We start from the raw sequence: 16,181 nt of genomic DNA on the forward strand, positions 1-16,181 counted from the left end.
ATTCTGAACACATGCACGTTGGAGGGACTCCCAGCCTTACTCCGCTCTCTACACCAGTGAAGATGAATGTCGGGCCAGATGTTAATCAGTCAGTTGTACAGTCCCCTTTAATTCTGCACCCTCTTACTTCATCACTTCAAGTTGGTGTTCCACCTATGCCTTTACCAATTATACTTAATCCTGCTTTAATTGAAGCAACATCTCCTGTCCCACTGTTGTCCCCACCACGTCCTGCCAACACGTCGACGGCATCTGAAGTGAACTAATTCCTCAAGATTAGGAAAGGATCAGTTTATTTAACATGTTCTTCTGTTTTGTATTATGACAATATACTTCTTTTTGTCAAGCTTTTTTAAAAATAATTTCTCACCTTTTCAAACCTGACTGACTCTAATGTTCAATTTGTGTGAAGAAATCATGCATCCATCACTGCAAAGAATGTATTGCTCCAGATACCATTATTTATTTTTGGAGCATTAGCCATATTGAGCGCCAAATCCTGTCAAACATTCAATGTAGAGTACGACCGAAGGCAAAAGCCATCTGTGTTGCATTGCAATGTTTTATTCATTATCTGCTCAAGTTATCAATGTTTCTAAAATGCTGTTTGCCACATTATAATGAACATGAAAATGTGTTTTTTGGCTGTAAACTAACATTAAGTTATCTGTATAGTAGCCCCTTATTTAAGTGATATGTTTCAAGTAATTTTCAGAAGATAAGTGACAATGTGAAGGGCTACAACGGGACCCTGATACTCAGGTTGCATAATACAAAAGAGCAAGAGATAAACAACCTTGTTACAGTAATAAAATGCATGATTTTTTAAAATATCATGCAGCAGGATGGATGTTTTACCTAACCCAAATGTGATAGTCAAAGTATTCCACCCTTTGAAACCTCATGTTAAGTTCCATTTCATAGTAGCTTATTTCCTTTCCCAGGACTTGGCTTGTTTTTGTTGTCAAATGTAAGTTTGTCAACTTTAGATTTTCACCCCAATTAATAATTTTTGTTCAATGGTTTTGGTTTGTATTTCCAATTGTCTGCAGTTTCTAGGAAGTTTCTATACTGCATATTAAATGGAAACCTAGTGTAAAACATTAAGTGTATAAATATAAATGAATTTGCAGTGGTTAAGATTTTCACTTGTACCATTATATCTAGAGATGTGAAATTGTAATATAAAAAAAATATGTTGAGCTTGCTTTACATTCCTGTCCTGTTTGCTTCCCATATAGCCTGAATTAGCTGTAAATGACCCAAAACATAAATAGGCATGAAGGCCAAAGCTTGTGTAATTTGAGACCAACAGAATCTATATTCAAAGTCTTTTGTTACTTTGTTCTAAATTTTGTACATTTCACGAAGATTTTAATTTAATGTGTGCAAAATGGCAACAAAACTTTCTGTGGTTATGGTAAAACTTAAATGATCTGTCCCACATTCTCTGGGTGAGAATGGGGGAGGGATAGTAGACATATGTAATGTATATAGAAAGAATGGTTTAGAGAAAATTTAAATGTACTTTTTACAGTAATAAATATCAAAATGTAAAGAAATTTAGCTGTGGTTTATTGATTTAACTAGGTGATCTGTGAGGAGTTACAGCAAGTAGCTTTCTTTATTGAATTTATATTGAAAAAACAAATTATATTATACATCACATTTATGCAAAATCTTATTCTGAAACAAATTATCTGGGCCTGGAAGGTCACAATGGCACGTTCCAGCTAAAAGACAATTGAAACAGACTAGTGGTGCCTATGCAGTGTTAAATCTTTGGGAACATTTAAGGTGAATTTTGTCAACTTGGTGTAAACATGTCGTGTCATGGCCAACAGACCTCAGTTGAATGAATTACAATAATTAGGATCCAAGGAATTCAAGTTAATAAATTACTTGAATAATGCACTGGCATTTCAGAATAGTTCTAAATGTTCCATTACGGTAGGCACACATGACATTTTGTCTAAACATCTAGCCCAAATAAATGTTATGGTTACACTTAATTCCTTCAGCAACATGGCATAATTTTCCCAACTTGAACATCTCCATTAGGAAAAGATGCTTCATTTCAGACTTATGATCTGTTCTTATCTACTTATTGAGTACCTCCAAAATATGCAGTATTTGATATCTCTTTACAAATGTGCATGACAAGGTGATTAATCTACATTTATTTATTTAAAACTTGTCATCGTCCATGTGTACAACTTCAATGAACAAAGAGAAAGAACATGTGCTTTATTCTGCCCTTTAATTATAAGAGAAATTAAAAGTTGGTCACACAGAGCCAGGGTTCTACTGACACCAGGCAGCTGTTCAGCCCACTGTTCATGCCAACTTCCATTTAGGTTCCCTTGTGATCTTACAACTTGTTCTAAATATGCCCAGTAACTCGCCCTTGTTACTTTTTACCATTTATCTACACTTGAGATTTAAAAAAAAGATTAGCACGTGTAGAGGGGATGTTGGGAATCCAACTGCTTACAAGAGAGTAGCATCCAAGGTAGATAGAAAAGCTAAATCATTCATTTAAACCCACTTGGGTAAAACTGGAAACTCGTGCACAGGCTATAGGTTCAAATTGCAGCCACATTATTCTCATGGCCTTATTGAACAATGACCCTCCTTCCACAATATTTAACATACTTTAAAGAGCCCATGTGTTTCTTTAGAATTACTTGCCTCAGAACATCGATATTTTTTTAATAGTTTTTTTTAAACTTGCCACATATGAATTCACACAGCAAATGGTATTGGAGGAAATATATGCAGCTATATTGCTTTCAATTTTCTGTTGTTCTTTTACACACTAGAATGTGAAACCAATACACTAGCGTAACAAAAGGAATACTTAACCACAATTACATGAAGTCATTTGTCTAGCATGATATATTTTCCACTAGACTGTTAAATGTCACAATTTTCTTAAAAATCTAAACTTTCAATGTTTTAGTAAAATCACAAAAAAAACCTGCAAAAGATGCACAGTATCAAAGTTGTTTTCTGATTTTCCACAAGTAGATTTCAAAACATTTTCCTTATTTGGGAGGAGTGCTATAAAAATGTAATCAAAAGTTTACACTTCAACCATCTGGTCATGTTTGTGATAACAGAACAAATATTTTGCACTTTCTCATTTACTTTTTGAACACACATTCACACTTTTCTGCATTGCTGAACAAAATGCTGTTTCAAATTGTTATTAAAAAAGGATTACTAGATGTCAAGCTTTGCCATTTCCTGCACATAGATGCCAATACTTTCACTGTCGAATAAGATAAAAAAGATGTTCTTCAATGATGATGATATTGCATTATCAAAATAATTGGCGATGGCCTTGAGGATGAGCTGCGCTGCAATGTGCTTTGGGAAACAGTTTCTGGAAGCAAAAAAAGGATTAACCATTACTTCTCTAATATTGCTTTCTCACATAAGGTTAATTGTGCAAGAGGTCCAAAAGGCAAAATCTTGTAATGCTTCGCAGCTGCTCGTCTAGTTATTAGTGATTAAGTTAGTTTCAATGCAACATACACATTTTAGACATTGTTAGGAGACTCCTGGCGCTTTCATGGGAAAAGTGGATAAATATTTGAAGTAGATTATAGCAATTTAAAACCAACTTCTCTTTCCCGTTTAATTTCCAAGAAGCAGCACAACCACAGAATGCTGAGGTTGTCCTGCACTAAATACGAGACTACATTTTTAATTCCTTAATGATTTTTTTCTTCTCACTGATACAAATTTAAACATAGTTTGGTTTAAAGATATAGGATTGGAACAGGCTCTTTGGCCCATCGATCACCAGCTTAGTAGTTTTGTTATCTCATCCATCCACTCTTCGAAGGTCATTTTAGAGTTCAATTAACCTACAAACCTGCGGGATGTGGGAGAAAACCCATGTAGTCACAGAGAGAATGTAAACTCCAGACAGTACCCAAGGTCAGGATCGTACCCAGGTCTCTGGTATTGTGACACAGCAGCTCTACCAGCTGTAGTGTTGGTGGATAGTCTCTTCCATGTTTAAATAATTTACTGCATGTTTATTCTCTTCCATACATTTCTAATACCATGCCTCCATTGAACTTTTGATGCTGTTGGCTGCTCCGAGGGTCTCTTATCCCTTGCAATTCGCACATACAAGCCTCCTGTGTAACTGATCCAGATTAAAAAATTGAGAGAAAAATGTTGTGCCATTGCTGCTTTCTTCAGTCCAGTGACGACAAAATAAATAACCAATAAATCCATCAAAATTATCAATTCAGAATTAGCAGTCTGAGTGCTTGTCTTCATACTTCACAATTGTTAACAAGAGTTCTGTTTGGTTATGAGATTCATAAAGTTGTTACCAATAAATCTTCAGTCTGAACAACGCAAGATTTGAAGAATGTTGGTAGTGACGGGTTTTTTATTCCAGTGGTTGACTTGGAAGTTCGAATTGAGATGAAGAGACCAAAGGGAAATATTCTAGTCATGTATTTGGTCCTAGTCATCATGTGAACTTTTTTGGGAGTAACACTTACATAACAGCCCTTGTACATAACCAGACTGTAGGCCATTAAATAATCCATCCTGAACCTGAAATAATCAAATCTGGATGACAGTTTTGTTTCCAGGTGTGCCCAATCCAGAATAGAGGTTCAGCTCCATTGCTATGTAGAGATGCCAGAAGGTTTTGTAGAAGTAGGGAGGGTTGCTCTTCTTGTTCCATTAGATTGAGGTTTTCATTAACTACTGCAATGCACACTTGTTAGCAACAAAAGTGTATTTGGAATAGTACTGCTGATTACCTAATTTCCATGCCAACATGGTTAATCTACAACAGTGTAGTTAACAGATTCAACTCTAAAACTGCTCAGATTTTGAATTGAGGTACTGCTCATAATTCCTGTCCACTAACAAAAACTGCACAAATTAAGATTTTATAACAGGGAAATATTCATTCTTAGGCTTAATTTCATCTGAAAATAATGTTAATGGTTACATTCATTCACATTTATTTGGTGGAACAGGGATTTTCTAACTCACGGAGATATGCTAAAGAAAAGGAAGTGGATACCAATGGTGGTGTCTTTCAAGGCACCACCATATGTTAAAAGTGGATGACCATCATTGTAGAAGCATTTGAACATCCTACCTTGATTGGTTTGGAGACCAACCTGAAGCTCAAGAACTGGTCCTGTCCAATGACATGAAAATCAACCCCAAAAGTCAAGAGTTTATTATTCATTTTAGGAGGACCAACTATTAGCTTACCTTAAACATTGAAATCTCAGTTTAGAGGATGAAACATCCTCCATCTTATTTATTTTAACTACTGCAATGGTTATTGGAGTAATACCTTCCATTATTTTCCTAACTTTCTGCACAACTGTGATGTGGCACTAATAATATTTGAATAATTTGTAACCGTAGTGTAGTTTTAATTATTTTAATTTAGCATAGTTAATAAGACATTCTGCCATTTCAGATGGAACAACATCAACATATTGCTTCTTCGTGCCTCCATCATCTTACCCAGCTGTGCATAACATATTTGCAGGGAGGCTGCATTGACAATCTGGAGTCCGTTTATGCACCCCCTTCCACTACTCAAGGACAAAACAACATTAGTCAACTTCACTGTACTCAAAATGCGGCGGGGGTGATATGAAGCAGTTTATCTTTTACTTTGTAACCAACAATTAGGAAGCTCAACATTTTTCAGAAATCTCTTCAGTTATCCAGTAAATGCAGCCTAGATTTACAGTGCTAATATGAGGAATTGTTTTTCTCGTAATTCTAGAGAATCTTGATTATTTAAAATTACAAATGTCCTTGTTTTATACCTGCAATATACTTGGTGCTTTCACATGTCCTTCAAATATTTACTGTGTTACAAAACAACCCCAGAAACGCACACAAGCTTTTGTACAATCTGTAGAACGTGTTTGATACCCATGATCCGCTTAAAGTTTTCAGATGAAATTTGATATATCTAAAAGCATTGTAGCACAATCTTTGATCTTCTGAGGTAACCCAACAGATAGTGAAAGCCCCTTAAGATTTTCCCATTCTCTCAGTTCAGCCTTCAATTCCCAATGATAGTACAGCAAATTCACAAGATACCTTGCGTCTAGTTTGAACTATTGTCTGTCAAGCTGCAAAAGTAATGTTCATTCCTGCATCATTTGCCGTTGCTTGAGAATTGCAGCAAACTAGTGAATCTCCTTAGAATAGTTATTCCATGAATAAATGGTGAAGAATGGAAGACTTGATGACTTTGCATTAATTAACGTGGTCATGTGTGATTCGTTTAAATCAAAGACTGGCTGAAAGTGTTGTTCTCTTTTTCACAACCCATTCATTTTCAGACAGTTTAAAGTAGAACGAAAGGATATCCAAGTAATAAATTGTTTTGGTCGCAATCCATGGTTTTAACATCAGTTTTCTGGCATATCTTCTCCATGGCCTCGAAAGTAAAATTACCACTCTCTCAGGCACTGGATGCAATTTTGGCGTCTTGATCCATTCAGTTTGCATTAATTGTAGGAGAAAGTTTAACTGTAGCTTTGGTTTCTCCCCTCTCCCCCACCCCAGAAGATCCACAGGCAAGTATTTTTTATGCATCACCAGCCGTAACAGTACTGCCAATCCTGCACCATCAGTAGCCATGGACAAAAAAGGTTGGGCTTTTTCCTGGAGGCATTAATACTGCCACAACAGATATTAATTTTAGCTTAATTAATAGCATAGCCTGAGTCAGGAGGTTGTGGGTTCAAGTCCTTCTTCAAGGAAAGCACAAAAAGTTGGCACCCCCATACACCGAGTAAAAGAAGTGCTAACATTTGCTTATTGAAGGCGAGTTCAGGGCCTGTCAGCCTTATCAAATGGTGAAAGGAACTGATGTAGCCATTTTAATGTCAACCACAGGATTATTGTCACTACTGCAGTACCTTTGTCATGCACTCATACAGAAGTTACTACTGCATAGATATTATATACACCTTGTGTAAAATTAACTTCACCCTTCACACATCCCGTTTATGCAGAAATAGACATCTTGCATTTAACTTAATACAAACCCGGCCAAAACAAAGCCAAATGATGGCACACAAATTTCTGTCTTATAAATGTCAGTGGAAATTTATGGTAAATATTTATTATAACCTTTCAAGTGAGCATTTACATATTTGTTTTAAAAAATCAAAACCAAAATTATTCAATGTTCTGGTGCAAATTCCAATCAATTTGAACATACCTTTAACTTTTAGACATAAAATGCATTTTACCTGCTGCTGGCAATGGACGGGAAAGCAATCGATTTTAGTTTCTTCTCATCTGCCAAAGTCAAGCAGTTCATCACAGCTTTTTCCAGTTGCTCTTCACATTTATCCACTCCCCATTGTGGGATATTACAGTGAATTATGAATTTGGCCGGCAGTCCAGGAGCCTGACCCAAAACAGCTGTAATAGAAACAGAATTTAATATGTTTGGACTCAAACAGAACATAGGAATTGTTGAAAAGGCTCATTTAGTACCTGTTCCTAGTAGGGCATATGACCAAATCCTGATTCGATTCTTAAATTCTGGAACCATTATAACCCTACGTGAGCATGCTCTGATCGCCATATTGGGACAGTGCAACAATAATTTCCAAGTATGGTTTTAATGGCAGCATGCTCCAAGCATCTACCACAGTGTAACAAAACAATTGCCTCCGGCATCCGCTTACCTATCCCCTTCTCACCCTCTTGTTATTGGTTTATTATTGTCACGTGCACCAAGATAGAGAACAAAACCTTTATGTACTTTCCAGGCAAATCATACCATACATGAGTACAACATGTAATGCAAAAGAAAAATGGACCACAGTGCAGAATATAGTATTATAACTAGATAAAGTGCAGGTTAAAAAAGTGCCAGGATCACAATAAAGTAGGTGATGAGCGTCAGCTCAAGAGTCTGATAACAGCCTTTCTTGAATCTGGTGCTCTGTACTTTAAAGGCTTTGCATCCCAGCTGCTTTCCCAATGAAACATGGTGTAAATAGTTTGCATGATATTTTGAGCTACCTCCACATCTCTGCAATTTCTTGTGGTGTCTTGGGTAGTGCAGTTGCCAAAGCAATCCACTCTTTAGGAAGTTTCAAAGAGGATCTTAATTGGATTTATAAGTCACATCTGCTCATATATTACTGGGCAATACTAAATTTACAAACAATTTGGAACAAAGTTAACCATGTGTAGGTCTGCAGGCTCTCTGGTGTTGCAACTTGCACAAGCAAATACAATAAGGCACATTTATCAAATGGATAACATGCCATTGAAGACAGTGTGAAGTGTAGATGAAATCAATAGGGATGGGGTGGGGGAGAGTGGAGATGGGAAGAGGCTGATTTGTATGATGGACTGGGCTGTGTCCACAACTCTGCAATTTCTTAGTCTTTTGCAAAGCAGAGCACTTCCATAAAAGCTGTGATGCATTTGATAATTTGCTTTCTACGCTGCACCTTAGAAATCGGTAATTCATTGGAGACAAGCTGAATTCCGTAGTCTTCTGAGCAAGTAAAGCTGTTGGGTAACATGCTCAAGAACCTTTTCCATATTCTTTCTATCTGAATGACATCCTTCTGATAACCAGGATTCCAGAACGGCACACATTACTCCCAGTATGGTCTCACTCACATTTTGTAATGACATCCCAACTCAATCTCAATATTTTGAAGGCAAGATATGAAGGCAAGTGTGCCATATGGTTACTTCTACAGCTCCACACAGCTGAATAAGTAGTAAAATATGCATTGACCATAGAACTCTTGTTGAATTGCAATTAAAATATAGATTAGAGGCATGTTGCCTTTGATATTTCTATACATTATTGCCTTGTTCTCCCACGATGACTACTCTGCAAAGAGGATATTGGGGTATAATATGAAATCGAACTAGATGAAATTTAGAAATATTTCTAAAATGAGATTGTTATTCAAAAGTGTCAATGTGTGCATGCTAATATTTCACTTGTTTTGAATGCCACAATATTATATTTCAAGCAGATTCCTCACGCATGACAAAGTACAGCTTTATAAATGCCATAACTAAGCTCAATCGATCATAGCAGATAGCTATATATATATATATATATATATATATATATATATATATATATATATATATATATATATATATATATATATATATATATATATATACTAGACCAAGTGCAAACCCGTTGGGTCTGTTCCCCCAACGTGCGGTTGTGGGGGGGGAGGCGGCATGCAGCGTCACACACACTAACTATCCCACCCCCGCACTCACGCTAATTACCCCCCTTGATATTATATTAATATTATTAATTTGCTCCTTTTACCCCATAACCACCCTATCTACTGACGCGTAGCCCCCAACTTGCAGTCACATCTAGAGAGGGGGGGGGGGGGGGGAACGGGGTTAGAGAGTGAGGGCAGAGAGAGAAGGGGCAGAGACAGAGAGAGAGACAGACACAGAGAGGGCAAGAGGGATGAGGGGTGGAGAGGAGGAGAAGAGGGATGGTGGAAAGGTGGGGGAGGAGGGGAGGAGAGAGAGGGTGAGAGTGAGGGGGAGAGATAGGGGGTGCTGAGAGGGAGATGAGGGGAGCAGGGAGGGGGAGGGTGGAGGGAAAAGGGTAGGGGGGAGGGGATGGAGGGGAGAGGGTGGAGGAGAGGGGGAGGGGAGAGGGGGGAGGGGGGAGGAGAGAGGGGGGAGGAGGGTGAGGTGAGGGGGAGGGAGGGTGGAGGGTAGGGGTGTGGAGGGGAGGGGGGTTTAGGGGAGGGACGGTGGGGGTGGGGATGGAGGGGAGGAGAGGGAGGAAGAGAGGGAGGAAGAGGGAGGAAGAGAGAGGGAGGAAGAGGAGAGAGGGGGAGAGAGGAGGGGGAGAGAGGAGAGGAGGGAGGAGGGGGGGAGAGAGGAGGGGGAGGGGAGAGGAGAGGGGGGAGAGAGGAGGGGGGAGAGAGGCGAGGGGGGGAGAGGAGAGATGGGGGGAGAGAGAAGTGGGGGAGAGAGAAGAGGGGGAGAGGAGGAGAGGGGGGGAGAGAGGAGGGGAGGGGAGAGGGTGGAGGGGGGGGGGAGAGGGGGGGAGAGAGAGGAGCGGAGAGAAAGAGAGAAAGGAAGAGAGACGGGGGGAGAGAGAGAAAGAGAGAGGGATAGGGAGAGAGAGAAGTGGTGAGAGAAAGAGAGGGTGCCTTTTTACTTCAACACAAACAACCATTTGCAGGCAGTGGTTTTTTCCTCAAACTAACCATATTTTCATTTTCAAATCACATTATGGGTACTCAGCTGTGGAGACATTTGTTCAGTGTTATTCAGAGCTCTGATTGAGGCACACCACTTGCAGAGACTGATTGAGGCACACCACTTGCAGAGACTGATTGAGGCACACCACTTCCTGGTTTTATAGTCCCTCCCCCTCCCTCCAGCAGGGGCAGCAGAGAGAATGGGGAATTTTGTAAAAACATTAATATCTCTGTCATTTTTCATTGACGGGAAAAATCCTCGGCACATGCGGCGGAGGGGGGCTCTGAGCGAGGTGGCCAAAAATGGCGGCCGTAGGTGGCGGCTTTCTCTCGGAAATCGCAGCACAGAAGGCCAAAAGCGGTCAAGAACAGAGATTTAGTAATATAGATATATATATATATATGTTTTAAATTACAAATTATTACTTGCCCCCAGCTACATCCAAAGGTCCATTGGATTTAAAGAGCTCTTTCACAGCATCTAAAAACTTCTTTCCACCTGCTTTTTCCAATGCGTTGCCTGAAATTACAATTATTATTCAGAAGATTCATAGGCTATTGGTAGATCTGCTTAAAGTGGTTAAACTGATGAACACCTAATTGGAACTCTATTTGCAAAGTTCAACATGTGGGAGGGTAGGGCATCATAATACAGATTTAATAACATCTTAAAATGAAAAAGGTAAAATAAATGCATGGGACCAGCACTTGCAAGTATACTTCAAAAAAGACTTTAATGCATCATTTACTCTTTCAAATTGGAAGATTACTTTATGCAATAATTCCCATTTAGAAACATAGAAAATAGGTGCAGGAGTAGGCCATTCGGCCCTTCGAGCCTGCACCGCCATTCAATATGATCATGGCTGATCATCCAACTCAGTATCCTGTACCTGCCTTCTCTCCATATCCCTTTAGCCACAAGGGCCACATCTAACTCCCTCTTAAATATAGCCAATTAACTGGCCTCAACTACCTTCTGTGGCAGAGAATTCCAGAGATTCACCACTCTCTGTGTGAAAAATGTTTTCCTCATCTCGGTCCTAAAAGATTTCCCCCTTATCCTTAAACTGTGACCCCTTGTTCTGAACTTCCCCAACATCAGGAACAATCTTCCTGCATCTAGCCTGTCCAACCCCTTAAGAATTTTGTAAGTTTCTATAAGATCCCCCCTCAATCTTCTAAATATTGAGAATATTCTAAATTTATATTGTGACTTTAATTTTGCTGAAGTTCCCAAGCAGTTTTCAAACAAAACAGAAGATAAGTATACAGTGCCCGCCATAATGTTTGGGACACAGACCCATCATTTATTTATTTGTCTCCGTACTCCACAATTTGAGATTTGTAATAGAAAAAAATCACATGTGATTAAAGAGCACATTGTCAAATGTTAATAAAGGCCATTTTTATACATTTTAGTTTCACCATTGAGAAATTACACCAGTGTTTATACATAATCCTCCCATTTCAGGGCACCATGTTTGGGACACAGCAATGTCATGTAAATGAAAGTAGTCATGTTTAGTATTTTGTTGCATATGCTTTGCATGCAATGACTGCTTGAAGTTTACGATTCATGGACATCACCAGTTGCTGGGTGTCTTCTCTGGTGATGCTCTGCTAGGCCTGTATTGCAGCCATCTTTAGCTTCTGCTTGGTTTGGGGTGGGGGGGGCTAGTCCCCTTCAGTTTTCTCTTCAGCATATAAAAGGCATGCTCAATTGGGTTCAGATCGGGTGATTGACTTGGCTACTCAAGAATTTACCATTTTTAGCTTTGAAAAACTCCTTGGTTGCTTTAGCAGTATATTTGGGATCATTGTCTTGCTGTAGAATGAACCGCCGGCCAATGAGTTGAGGCATTTGTTTGAACTTGAGCAGATAGGATGTGTCTATACACAGAATTCATTATGCTACTACCATCAGCAGTTGTATTATCAATGAAGATAAGTGAGCCAATACCTTAAGCAACCATACATGCCCAGGCCATAACACCCCCACCACCGTGTTTCACAGATGAAGCGGTATGCTTTGGATCTTGGGCAGTTCTTTCTCTATACTTTGCTCTTGCCATCACTCCGATACAAGTTAATCTTCGTCTCCTCAGTCCACAAGACCTTTTTCCAGAACTGTGGTTGCTCTTTTAAGTACTTCTTAGCAAACTGTAACCTGGCCATCCTATTTTTGCAGCTAACCAGTGGTTTGCATCTTGTAGTGTAGCCTCTGGATTTCTGTTCATAAAGTGTATTGCGGACAGTGGTCATTGACAAATCCACACCTGACTCCAGAAGCATTTCTGATCTGTTGGACAGGTGTTTGGGTTTTTTTTTCTTTATTATAGATTTTTTCTGTCATCAGCTGTGGAGGTCTTCCTTGGCCTGCCGGTCCCTTTGCGATTAGTAAGCTCGCCTGTGTTCCCTTTCTTCTTAATGATGTTCCAAACAGTTGATTTTGGTAAGCCTAAAGTTTGGCTGATGTCTCTAACAGTTTTATTCTTGTTTCTCAGTCTCATAATGGCTTCTTTGACTTATCATTGGCACAGCTTTGGTCCTCATGTTGATAAACAGCAATAAAAATGTCCAAAGGTGATGGAAAGACTGGGGAAAAGACTAGGTGCTGAGAGCTCTCTTATACCTGCATGAAGGAAGTAATTAAACACACCTGAGCAATTACAAACACCTGCAAAGTCATGTCCCAAACATTAAGATGCCCTGAAATTGGGGGGGGGGGGGGGGGATGTATAAACACAGTTGTAATTTCTACACGGTGAAACCAAAATGTATAATACCCTTTAATAAAATCTGACTGTGCACTTTAACCACATGTGATTTTTTTTCTATTACAAAATCTTAAATTGTGGAGTACAAATGGCCAATGGTTAGGTGGAAGAATAGGTCAGAAAGAGCATCTTAAACAAGAAAGCAAGAGGCAGATGGGATTATAGAAGGAATTCAAGATTGCCATGGCTTTGCAGATGAAAGCATAGGGAGCACATTATTACCCATTACTATTTTTCCAGAAAAGTTCTTTAATCATTTAAAAACTAGTTTGCCATAATGATTTTTCAGTGCATTTTTTATTTACATTTGAAAGGTTTTATTTGGAGTTTCGATAGACTTGATTAACTTTTTATTTGAGGAAACAATATTATAAAAATCAGAGCTGACAATGAATCATCTAATTATGTACTTAGCGCAAAGTTAGTGCCTTTTATATTTCAGTATTTTCAAGCAACTTTATTTATATTAGTTGCTTTATGAAAATGCATTCAGCAGACCAAATTGGTATTTCCCTCAACCAACAGCAAAAATTGGGAACCAGGAACAAAAACACTAAAAAACGTACCAACATCCTCTTTAAGGTCTATTTCAGCATTCGTCGGGTTAATGATGCACTCAACCTTAACTGAACCAATCTTACTGACTTCACTCTGTGTTAATGACAGCTGGAAAAAAAAAAAAGATTTAATAAACTGCGGAAACAACAATCAGATTTTTTGAGCAGGACGTTAAGCCCTTCATGTCTGTACCTCTCCCTTAATTTCATACATTCTTTCCCCATACTCCTGGATACCATTTCATTCTTAAATATATTTAGCAAGCTTCACAAATTCATCACCATACGTGGTAAGAAATTTCACCTCATATTAAAGTCTTAACCCTGAGAATGTGACCCACAATCCATGAACTTCATTCTATTGCATCCCAGCCAAGGAAAACATCTTTGCATATCCCATCATACATTTCAATGTGATTTCCTCTCAAACTACTATTGACGTTAATCCAATCTCTCCTCCAATTACAGTGTCACCATCTCAGAAATAGTTTGGTGAACTTCACTGTACCTGCACTAGGGCAAATATCTCTTTTATTTGAAAAGACCAAAACTGGACCGAAAGGACCGTTAAAATTGTAACAAGACAGCCATGATTCTGTACTCAAAACATTTCTTAACAAAGGTTGACATGCCTGTGCCTTAACTACTTGCATGTTACCTTTCAAAGACTTGGTACACAGACATTCTCATCGTTTTGTACGTTGCTATTTTCTAATCGAATCTATTGCCATTTAAATATTACTCTGCCTTGTAATACGGCATCAACCATGCATTTGTCGAATCACTCAACTTGATGCATGCTCCTTACAACCCACAATCCCCACTGCTTTTTTATTATTAGCAAACTTAAAACATTACAATTAACTTAAATCCAGATTTAATATTGACATTTATATAATGCTAAATCAATAATTTGTCATAATTGGCATCAATTCTCAAAATAGAAAAGCAGAGAATTGATAATGTATTGTGTGCACTTAATTGAAATTGATACAACCCAGGGGTACACATCCAATTTTGGATTAAAATACCACGTAACTTACCTTTTGTCCCAGAAAAAGGCTCTTTGTTGAATGAATTGTGAAACCTTCACCAGGTACATCATCTGAAGTGGAACTAGATGTTCCTTCCTTCTTGCTTTCTATTCGTTTACCCTGATTTAAAAAAAGTGTTTGAATTGTTCATTTTTGAAATAATAAAAACTATTCCATAAAATGGACCCAATTACATTTCTCAGCACCCCTTTTATTTGTTCTGTACTAATGTAGTCACCAATAAAACACTGATAACAATGACTAAGGTAGTCTATTTGTTTTTCGTACAAGTATGTGACCTACTAACCTTAGCATGAATACAAGTCTTTTTAGACTTTTAGGCAGATGGTATTATAAATTTTGGATAGCTTGTGAATACTTGAATGATTAAAACATCTTCAGGTTTTGATTAATTTTAAACATAGCTGAGCATACTAGAGATCTGTGTATAGCATTAGTCTATGAAAATGAAACGTTCTTAAAGGCCTTTGATAGAATTGTGACCTCACCCACAGCAGAGGCAGAGTCTCTCTCTCTCTCTCCCTTTCCCTTCCCCTCCTCCCTTTTCCCTCCCCCAACACCAAACCCCCCCCCCCTCACCCACAGGGAGATGAGGGGTGATCATATAGAGGTGTACAAAATCATGAGAAGAATAGATTGGGTAAATGGACAGAGTCTTTTGCCCAAAGTAAGGGAATAGAGAACCAGAGGAATAGGTTTAAGGTGAGGGGGACAGATTCAATGGGAGCCTGAGGGGTGCCTTTTTTTTTTACACACAAAGGAGAGTGGTTGTATGGAACAAGCTGCCGGAGGAGGTAGTTGAGGCAGGTACTATCACAACGTTTAAGAGACATCTGGACAGGTACATGGATAGGATAGGTTTGGAAGGATATGGGCCAAAAGCAGGCAGATGGGACTCATGTTGGTCAGAGTGGGCAAGTTGGGTGGAAGGGCCTGTTGCAACCTGGAGTAACATTTTGGTAATAGATTGCCTGACAAAGAATTAAATTGGTGGATTTGTTGTGATGGGATCACAAGTCAAATTTCCACACCTGCTACATCACATCTTTCTTCCCCACGTCAAGTTTAATGCATTAAAAAATAACTAATATTTCAGTTTAATCGTAGGGAGCTGCCTGAATTATTTATTAAATATTTAGGGATACATTTTTTAATTAAGTGTCAATGCAAATGTCCAATGAATTTAGTCAGTAACCTACACTTTCTCATGCAGATACTTAATTTAGATTAGACTCCTCAAAAAGCTAAAACAGCATCAAATTGTGATATTTCAGAAAAATCTACTTTAGCTTCTCACTCTTTCTTTTACTGATTTAATGGTGGAAGTGCAATGTCAGAACTAAAAATGAAAACTAAATTGCATAATTGAAATTGAGGTCCATTTGGAACTCAAATAGTTAGGTTTGATAAAATTCCAATAATCTGACACATTTGAGACATTGGTGGTGCCAGACGTGCAAATTTTCCAGATCACTGGACATCATTTGAAGCAATGCCCCAACACACTTAGTTTTTATAAAAGATGTTACTCAG

The 16,181-nt window shown here is 38.5% G+C and overlaps 2 protein-coding genes and 1 long non-coding RNA gene across 12 annotated transcripts in view; 2 read left to right on the forward strand and 1 right to left on the reverse strand.

The window, feature by feature from the left end:
* The window catches only part of gbf1 (golgi brefeldin A resistant guanine nucleotide exchange factor 1), a 186,265-nt gene extending 183,286 nt beyond the window's left edge, over positions 1-2,979 (forward strand). For 6 of the 7 annotated variants that reach the window (XM_033012557.1, XM_033012563.1, XM_033012558.1 and 3 more), the window contains one exon: positions 1-2,979. In XM_033012557.1, coding sequence (XP_032868448.1) covers positions 1-266 — 266 coding nt within the window. In that variant the 3' untranslated portion in view covers positions 267-2,979. The other variant, XM_033012562.1, reaches the window with a different exon arrangement.
* LOC116966375 (core histone macro-H2A.2-like) overlaps positions 1,606-16,181 on the reverse strand; it is a 26,504-nt gene continuing 11,928 nt past the window's right edge. For 2 of the 4 annotated variants that reach the window (XM_033012570.1, XM_033012571.1), the window contains exons 5-9: positions 14,637-14,747; positions 13,603-13,702; positions 10,687-10,776; positions 7,278-7,452; positions 1,606-3,388 (exon numbers count right to left, since the gene is read on the reverse strand). In XM_033012570.1, the coding sequence (XP_032868461.1) occupies positions 3,226-3,388; positions 7,278-7,452; positions 10,687-10,776; positions 13,603-13,702; positions 14,637-14,747 (639 nt within the window). In that variant the 3' untranslated portion in view covers positions 1,606-3,225. The remainder of the gene's footprint in view (positions 3,389-7,277; positions 7,453-10,686; positions 10,777-13,602; positions 13,703-14,636; positions 14,748-16,181) is intronic. The other 2 variants (XM_033012568.1, XM_033012572.1) reach the window with 2 other exon arrangements.
* LOC116966378 lies at positions 8,362-12,556 on the forward strand. Its single transcript, XR_004410002.1, has 3 exons — positions 8,362-8,553; positions 9,730-9,733; positions 12,546-12,556. It is a non-coding gene; the product is annotated as an uncharacterized LOC116966378 (long non-coding RNA).

Source organism: Amblyraja radiata, chromosome 37, assembly GCF_010909765.2.
Source record: "Amblyraja radiata isolate CabotCenter1 chromosome 37, sAmbRad1.1.pri, whole genome shotgun sequence".
Taxonomy (NCBI): Eukaryota; Metazoa; Chordata; class Chondrichthyes; order Rajiformes; family Rajidae; genus Amblyraja; species Amblyraja radiata.